Below are 9567 nucleotides of genomic sequence, written 5' to 3'. Positions count from 1 at the left end.
ATATTACAATTACTGTAAGTCTGTTTTGGCCTTTGTCTATTTTTCAAAATACCAGAATCTCAAAAACTGAAAGCCACCAAAGGCCCTGTCTGAGATGTTCTGGTGCAAATACACAGAAGTAAAGCCACACAGTGTTACTAATAGTTCTCTCAATGTGATGCTTGTTCTGTCACTTCTGTGCATTTTGCACACTGTTCCATGGGCAGGGAGCACAGGCTTCTCATATTCACCCTACCTCCACCTTCAGCAATATTTTTGGGGACCTCATCTTTCTTCAGGACTCAGCCTAGGCATCACATCCTCCTAGAAACGCCCCACCCCCCCTTCCTCCAGCCTGGATTCAGGACCTCTCCTTTGAGTTCTCAAAGCACCCGTCATATTTACCACCCATCTCTCTTCCCCACTAGAGTGTAAATTCCTTTAGGGAAGACACCCATCCATTTCATCCTCTTTGTGTTCTCAGAATTTGGCTCAGTGGGGACTTCCCTGGTGGCACAGTGGTTAAGAATCTGCCTGCCAATGCAGGGGACATGGGTTAGAGCCCTGGTCTGGGAAGATCCCATATGCCGCGGAGCAACTAAGTCCCTGCACCACAACTACTGAGCCTGAGCTCTAGAGCCTGCGAGCCACAGCTACTGAAGCCCGCGCACCTAGAGCCCATGCTCCGCAACAAGAAGCCACCGCAATGAGAAGCCCACACACTGCAACAAAGAGTAGCCCCCGCTTGCAGCAACAAAGACCTGACACAGCCAAAAATAAATGAATGAATGAATGAATAAATAAATAAATAATCTATTAAAAAAAAGAAAAAAAGAATTTGGCTCAGTGTCTGATACTCGGTAGATACCCAGGCTTTACAGCAAGGTTCTAAGAGCCCCAAATTCCTAGTTATGTCCCTCCCCAGCGTGATAGGAGCACTGTTTTAGGGGGAGGGTATGGTCCTAAGTCTACATGAGTAAACAGCACAGATTCAGCAGAAAATGTGTCAACTGGGGAGAGAGCCAAATGCTACCCAGTCGCACGCCAGGACTCTGATTTCTTTTCTCCAACATTAGAGGTTCAGGGGCAAAATTAAAGCACAGAGAAAATTTTCATGAGAGCGAGAATAAGAAATTGCTGGCACAATGGAGGACGACAGTGGGAAGAGAAATGTTTTGCCCCAGGCCAGACACTGTGGAGCATGGATCTGGTGGAATTGATACAGCCTCTGCTAATCTCAAAGCTGTGCTGCTGAGTCATGGGCTCTTCCTGGCACGTGGCCTTTGTTCACAAAACGCCCAGTGATGGCGTGAGTTTGCCTTGTGCATGCTTTCTAAAAATGAAAACTTTTCCCATTCTGTTCAGGTGACTAGCCTTTTGCAATATGGATAATTAAAAAAATTGTCGAGGAACAATCTATCATAAGAGTAGGATTGAGTCTTAAAAAGACTGAAAACTAGGAAAAAGAAGACTACTCAGAAAACATGAATTAATACTCTGCTTTCATAGATTGTACAAGACTATTCTGCATTTCACCCAGATGATGACCACTTACATAATGTCCCGGGGAGCTGTTATATGGGGTCCATAAATCTTTGCTGGCATTACCTGGCACTGTCAGTGATGAAGATCATTGGCTGACAGACACAGAAAACAAACTTACGGTTATCCCAGCAGAAAGGGGGTGGGAAAGGATAAATTAGGAGTTTGGGATTAGCGGATACAATCTACTGTATATAAAATAGATAGACAACAAAGTCCTACTGTACAGCACAAGGAACCTTGTAATAAACCATAACCCAAGAGAATATGAGAAAGAATATAAATATATACATATATATGTGTAACTGAATCGCTTTACTGTACACCAGAAACTAACACAACATTGTAAATCAACTATACTTCAATTAAAAAAAAAAGATCATTGGCTGACAGAATTTGTATTGGAAACCAACACGTTAATTAGTCTAATTAATTTGCTGGAGTAATTAATCATCTAGCACTTATCTAATTAGCTAATATTTTCACCTGTCAGAGCCAGAGGTAAATGCCAGACTGGAATTGGGTGGGGTTCGTCCTCATTATACCCAACAATAAATTGAGAGATAGAGCATGGAATACCAGATACAAGTGGGAAGGCCCCAGCAGTGGTAAGTGGGCATGCTGAGTCTGAAAACTCTCAGTGGGCGTTGGGAAAGAGCAGCAGGTACACCGCTCTGAGGTGGGTCATGAGGTCAGAGAAAATATGTATTATTATAAACTACAAACAGGAACTACCATCCCAAGTTACAAGCAACACACATGTGCAGGCTTATTTTGCCTCAAAGTTGTCATTACCTTCACCAACATCAGTTTCCTTGGCGATTTTTGGATGCCTAGGGCAAAGTGACAAATGTCCATTTGGTGGTGGCAGTGGCAAGATTTAGGCTGCTACACTGGTTCCCTACTTATTCTCTTTCCTTCTCAATCTGTAAACTTTGCTAGCTGACCAAGATGGACCAAAGGAGGCCAGCATGGAATTCGAGGGGTCTGTCTACAACGACTATCACCAGGAAGAGGAGTATTTCTTAAGATGGAGCTCCCTAGTAAGATGTGGGCATTTGATTCTTCACTGTTACACACATTCTTACAGAGAAATCCATGCACGTTATGAAATGCCTTGTATCTGCTGCTGTTTGGGCATTTATGGACATTTTAAGCTCTGATGTGCTTGAAAGTCATGAGACTAATATTCCTAATGCTCTCAACCATCATAGAACTTCAGCTGATTGCCATCAGAGCGGAGCCAAAGGGAAACAGGATAAAGTTCCTCTAAAGTCTTTTAGATGTTCTGTCCCCAGAAGTATAAAGTGAGAAGCAGCAGCAAATATAGTAAATTCATGGATTTCTTAACAGAGGTACCCTGTTTTCTGAAAATACTAGTCTGTATTTTGTTATTCTACCTGTGTTGACTTCGGACAGCTGCTTCATTGGATTTTACAGGCAACCTCAGGTTTAGCTAAATAAAGAGGTCCTGGGAAACAGGCTTTGTTTACTTATCAGAACTTCTGTGTGAATTTGAATGGGCAAAGTTCAGATGAAGGGGTGTTCTGAGGTCCTGACTTTGTGTGTTTTTCTCACTTGTGATCACAAAGAATGAAAACAAGTTGATGAGAGGTAGGATGAGGTGAGAAAATGAAATGTTTGGGAACTGAAAGTTCTCACGTGTACTGGACACATTCTGAGACAACCTGGTGGATTTGTTACGGAAATCAATGGAGGACTTGCAACCATATACAGTTGTCTAAAAGTAAATAAGTCTGTGTGTTACCCCAGACCCATGCTGGACCAAGGCCAGATGTAAGGGAAAGGTGTGTTGGTCAACAGTTAACAAGCTAACAAACCTAACCTATTAAAGAGGTAGGATGCCACACCTTCAAAGGGAACCTATCTTCTTGGGGAAGTGTTGCTCTGAGAGCTGGGCTGTAGTTTAAAAGGCCATGTCAGGGAGAATATTTTTGAATTAATGAGGGAGTTTAGAATGCTAAGTGAAAAGTTCCATTAGCAATTTCGGAAGAAAACAAGTTTTAAGGGAGAGTGGCATTCTAAATTGTCATTCTACCATAATTTGATCTATAATTTAATAGTAAATCACAATATTTTTCTTTCCTGATATCAACTTAAGAGTGATTATCCTCATAATACAAAGTATGACTTCGAGTTTTCCTGCTTCCAATACATCCAAGAGATCTGAGAGGAATACATATGTTGGGTGAGTAATTTTGATCTTTTATTGGTTTTGATGAGATGGGAGGTTCTTTGGATTTTATATTAAATATTCAGAAGATGGATTTCTACAGTTATGTAAGTTTCTTAAGTTTAGAGATCATATAGTTGGAACACAGTTCAGAATACAAAACGAAATAAAAACAATGCCAATTTTCTTCTCAATGGCATTTTCATTTCTCAGTTCTTAGAAGGGGTTAGCTCATCTAAGAAAGTGAGGCAGGGCTTCCCTGGTGGCGCAGTGGTTGAGAGTCCACCTGCCGATACAGGGGACACGGGTTCGTGCCCCCGTCCGAGAAGATCCCACATGCCGCGGAGCGGCTGGGCCCGTGAGCCATGGCCGCTGAGCCTGCGCGTCTGGAGCCTATGCTCCGCAACGGGAGAGGCCACAACAGTGAGAGGCCTGAGTACCGCAAAAAAAAAAAAAAAAAGTGGGGCAATATGTCAATCACATCTCAATTAAAGAAAAATGAAAGTGGGGCAAAACAAGTCACACAAAACATGCATGAATGAACGAATTCACAGTTCAGCCTGGAATTCAGCCTGGAGTTCAGTCTTTAATCCCAGGACCGTGGGCTGTATCTGAGAAATAATTAAAGGGGCCTCCCAGTGTCTAAGGGAGATGTAACTGTGTTGCAGCTTATTATGAAGTGATTTCACGTGCTTTGTGGTGGACTTTACATAGAATGCACTTCTAAAATACCGTGTAGGTTATTCATCTCAGGGGTAGACATAAATCTGCCAAAGCTGTCTGCAAATTTAGCTCCAATTCCTGCCCCAGGTTCACAGAACATAATAGAGCATTGATCTTCATGAGGCTTAAGGAATTTTTGTAAGTTCCTTCTAAATGTCTGGCTTAAAGGCTCCATCAGGACAGCATTTCACAAAATGCTCCACGTACCCATTCCAAACAGAGGTAGCCTCCCACTGTGTTCATTTCTTCAGGGAAGCCAAGGAGAAGGAAAGGGAAACATTATGAAAATGAAGGTAATGGTAAAATGGAAAGACTGCTCACCCAGCACTTTACTTTGGTTACCAATATTTAATACTGACCATGCTATATAGCATGTCATAGTTTGCTAAAAGACTTTATTCCCAACTGCATCTTTGGCTTATGTTTTTGGGAAAAACTGAAAAAGTAGAGGAGAAAACAGTAAATGCAAGTCTATTTAATAAAAATTATGTATCTTGGAAAGACTGAAGTATTGCAATTGTCTGATTCATACTGGGTTAAATTTGGCATGATACCCCAAATTGGTCCTTCCTTTGGCCACTGATAGAGTGAACATCTTAGAAGTGCTTCTTAATGAGCCTAATGGAATAAAAATCTTCTATAGATGTCTCCCTGTCCCAATTTTTGGACCAAGAGATCATTAGACATTGGGACAGACATCAAAGAAAACTAAAGAATGAATTAAGAGGAGTATTATAATTAACACAAGAGAATATAATGAATGGTTATCCCAGTCTGAGAATTTCTTCTTGAAGATAGGAGAGGTGGAGTAGATCAGTGATTTAAAAAATACAAAGTCCCAGAACTCCTCGACCAACTGAATCAGAATTTCTAGGAGTTGGGCCCAGGTATCAGTACTAAGCACCACGGGTGACTCTGATATGTAGTTAAGAGCTTGACTCACTGGAGTAGATGAATGACACTCTTTCATAGAGTGATGATTCATAGATTCAGCTGGGAATTCAAAGGAAAAATCTCCAGAGAGTGAAAGCAGTTTTGGGAGAGTAAAACCGAAAGCATAATAGAAACTGGAAGATAAAGTGTATGGCAGTGTTTCTCAAACTTTAATGTGCATGGGAATCACGTAAGAGTTAGTCAAAATTCAGATTGTAATTCAGTATGTCTAGGGTAGGGACTGAGATTTTGCATTTCTAACAAGCTGTCCAGGCGATGCTGCTGACGCTCCTGGTTCATTGACCACACTTTGTCTAGCAAGGGACAGTGGGTAAATATCTTCCTGCCCCTCAGCAAGAGAAGAAAGAAGGTGTCCTTCTGCTTTGAGGCTTTGATGCTTTTTCTGATGTAGGAAAGTGCATCATGGAATGCTTTCTGTTTGAAACCAGCTATCCACTAACTAATTAAGAATCTGTTGTCCTAAATGTTTTTGAAATTAATAGTATTGCTGTTCTACTTCCTGAACAGTTAATTTAACAAATAAAATTTTTAAATATTTAGGAATTTAAAAAGATACATGAGACAGCTTGCATGAGGGAATTCAAAATCTTTCTGGGAAGGCAGAAAATTAACACATGAAATGACAAATAAATGCTTTAGGAGCACAGTGGGGGGGAATTCATACTGACCAGAGAGGAAAGATACTTGGAAAAGCCTTCACAGAGGAGGTGATATTTGAATTTGACCTTGAAGAATGAGTAGGATACTAATAGGTGAAAAACTGAGGGCAAGGAGAAGGATGTTTCAGGAACAAAGGTCTAAAGCAGGGGTTCTTAACTTTGGCTGCATATCAGATCATCCAGGAAGATTTAAAAAATAATTTCAGAGTCTAAATTAATTAGGGCCTGAGCAACAGTATTTTCTTCAAAACCCCCTGGTGATCTTAATGCACAGTCAGGTTGAGGACCATTGGAGATACAGAAACATACAAGGTTTTTGTTAAGATGTTTTAAAGTATTTGGAGGGAAATGGGAGGACCGTAGAGCAGAGAAGTTCCAGATGGTTCTTGGTAAAGATGGCTGGATCCACTGTGGTGTGAGGCAGTGTTCATGCAGTAGGGGAAAGGGCAGGAAGGCTGGCAGCCACGGCATCACCAGAATGGCTGATATGGCCAGGGTGGTGCTGGGATGTCACACCCAAGATGAGTGGGAGCAAACGGATAACCACTGAACTGCACTGGGTAATGAAGTGATGGGCTGACATCAAGAATGGCTTTAAGACAAATACCATATGATACCACTTATATGTGGAATCTAAAATATGACACAAATGAACTTATCTACGAAAAAGAAACAGACTCACAGACATAAAGAACAGATTTGTGGTTGCCAATGGGGAGAGGGGACGGGGGAGGGATGGATTATGAGTTTGGGATTAGCAGATGCAAACTAGTATATATAGAATGGATAAACAACAAGGTCCTACTGTACAGCACAGGGAACTATATTCAGGATCCCGGGATAAACCATAATGGAAAAGAATATGAAAAAGAATGTATGTATATGTATAAATGAATTACCTTGCTGTACAGCAGAAATTAACACAACATTGTAAATCAACTATACTACAACAAAATGAATTTTTTAAAAAAGAATGGCTTTAAGGCCTTCTAGTTGTAGTCCTTTCTTTCTGGTAAGCTTGTCTTTCCACTGGCTTCTTAGTAATATCTCCACATTCTCTTCTGGGCATCTGGTGGAAGGAGGCTGCTGGAAAATAGAGTTTCTACTTTGAAGTGTCCTCTTTCTTACCTTACCTTCTGTTTTTAAGTCTTACTTTCCTTATTACAATAATTTTGTACTCTTACGGTTTTGCATGATTACTAAAATTAGGTCTTTCACTTGGTCACTTCCCCTTTCTCCAAGCTCTTTAGTCTCACTTCTTTTCCTTCACGCTTTTTCTTGAGCATTTCTTTTTTATAAGCTCTAAATCCTGTTGCTTTAGAACTCTGTGCCTGTTTAGTCTTCCTTTTTCTATTATACCTACATTCAGTCTCTCCAGGATCCTACTCAGCTTTCTGTTTTGACCCCATCATCCTGCTTCACTTACTTCTCATTTAGATCTTCTAATGAAAAAAGATCATTTTATAGTATGTTAACAAAGAACCTCTTATTGGTCAGCAGGCTAATGCTGCTTAAAATGTCAGTGGCTTCTTGCTCAATCCAAAACAGGCTGATGGAGTAAAGGACTGGTGTCTACTCTGCACATCCACTGAGAGAGAGAGGAAGAGAAACAAATTTGAGGGAGATACTAGTTTTTTGGGAGCCAGGCCTAGAAGTAGACACATCACTTCCACCCACATTCCAATGGCCAGAACTCAGTCATATGACCTCACTTTACTGTAAGAGAAGCTGGGAATGTGGTCTAGCAATGTGCCCAGGAGGAAAAAGAATTGGGGTTTGATGAACACATTGCATTCTTTGCCACACCCTACTTTTTCATGTCAGTCTTTCTAAAACTAGTACCTGTCAGGTCCTCCATGTTGGGAAGTATAAGAATGAGAGTTAGTTATTCTATGTTCACTGTACATCAGCTGTGTTACAAACATTATCTCATTCAGGCCTTAGGCAATCTTGCAAAGCAGTTATTATTTTCACTATACCAATCTTTCAGATGAGGAAGCCAAACAACAAAGATAAAATAATATACCCAAGGTTGCATAATTAGTATATATATGGTTGAACTGGCAGGGGAATCCAGGCAGTCTGATTCCAGAGCCCAGTAGCTTATGTTACACAGCCTCTCTTTCGAAGAAAGAAAATAGCCACCAGGGCTGGACAGAATTGGGTAGAAATGACTGTTCTGTAATCTACTGGTTGTATAATCTTGCACAAGTTTCTCAACTTCTGTAAGGCTTGGCTTCTTATGAATTATTAGTATTACTTACCTAATAGAATGGTCATGGGATTAAACGAGGTAATGTGTTTATTATATGCAGTTTTCATGACATTGTAAAATTTTCATGCTTAATGCTATGCCTGGTACATAGTAAGTGCACAACAAATATTAGCCATTTTTATTCATTATTATACCACATTGCTTCCTTACAAATCAATTAATCCTAAATGAAGGTTTTTGTCCAATATTTGGGCTAGTGGTTTTCATAGGTGTAGACTGATATTTCCCTTTTGTGTGGTATCCCTCCAAATTCCTTTACACCTTCTTTTATTATTTTTTTCAGAAAAGGTTTTGTTCATGTTAAAAATCCTTACCTGGACTCTATGGATGAAGATGTTCTCTATCACTTGGATTTAGGAACAAAAACACACAACCTACCAGAAATGTTTGGGGATGTAAAGGTAAAAGTATTTCTAACTTTAGGAAAAAAAATTGAGTTTCCCCTGGTGATATTTCTCCTTATTTTCCTAACATAAACTTTACACCTTTGGCTAGAGAAATGTCAGAGGTCCCCATAAGAACAAAAGCTGTGCTCGTTCTCTGAAACAATTTAGAATGTGTACATCATGAACAGTCATTTCCACCTTAACAAGATATAAAGGTTCCCAAACTAAATCTAATGCAAACATGGTTATTTGACTCTTCTGGTCCCTAAAGATAAATACAATTTTACTGACAATACTGCTGGGTGTTCAGAATTCATTACGATTCAGTTCACTATTTAACATCTTCAATTATAGGTGAACCTCACTAATTCTCATTTTATCAAATCATGAAATAACTCAACAAAACTAAAAATACTATCTTATACCACTTCTTGAAAACAACCATTATTCAATATTTCATATTATTAAGATTTTTGTTATTTCATAAAAAATATTATGAAATAATTGTTTCTGGAATGCTACTAGGAAAATTTTATGTCAGTATTATTTATCTTAATATATATGTTAATTATAAAAATGACTCATGTTCATTATTTAAAATTGGGAAAATATAAATAAGAACAAAGATTTTTATTTTTTAAATTAAATTTAAGACAGCAGGTTCTTATTAGTTACCTATTTTATATATATTAGTGTATATATGTCAATCTCAATCTCCCGATTCATCCCACCACCACCACTCACCCCCTGACCCCAGCTGTCCCCCCTTGGTGTCCATATGTTTGTTCTCTACATCTGTGTCTCTATTTCTGCCTTGCAAACTGGTTCATCTGTACCATTTTTCTAGATTCCACA

At 39.5% G+C, this 9567-nt stretch overlaps 1 protein-coding gene across 5 annotated transcripts in view; it reads left to right on the top strand.

Annotated features, from left to right (window-relative positions):
* Positions 1–3413: 3413 nt before the first annotated feature.
* UPP2 (uridine phosphorylase 2) overlaps positions 3414–9567 on the top strand; it is a 44215-nt gene continuing 38061 nt past the window's right edge. For all 5 annotated transcript variants that reach the window (XR_010944435.1, XR_010944434.1, XM_067741867.1 and 2 more), the window contains exons 1-2: positions 3414–3730; positions 8610–8727. Coding sequence is in view for 3 of the 5 variants with exons in the window: in XM_067741867.1 (XP_067597968.1) it covers positions 3669–3730; positions 8610–8727 (180 nt within the window). In the remaining 2 variants the exon portion in view is untranslated. The remainder of the gene's footprint in view (positions 3731–8609; positions 8728–9567) is intronic.

The sequence above is a fragment of the Pseudorca crassidens genome, chromosome 6, assembly GCF_039906515.1.
Source record: "Pseudorca crassidens isolate mPseCra1 chromosome 6, mPseCra1.hap1, whole genome shotgun sequence".
Taxonomy (NCBI): Eukaryota; Metazoa; Chordata; class Mammalia; order Artiodactyla; family Delphinidae; genus Pseudorca; species Pseudorca crassidens.
This window is presented reverse-complemented; position numbering and strand designations above follow the sequence as displayed.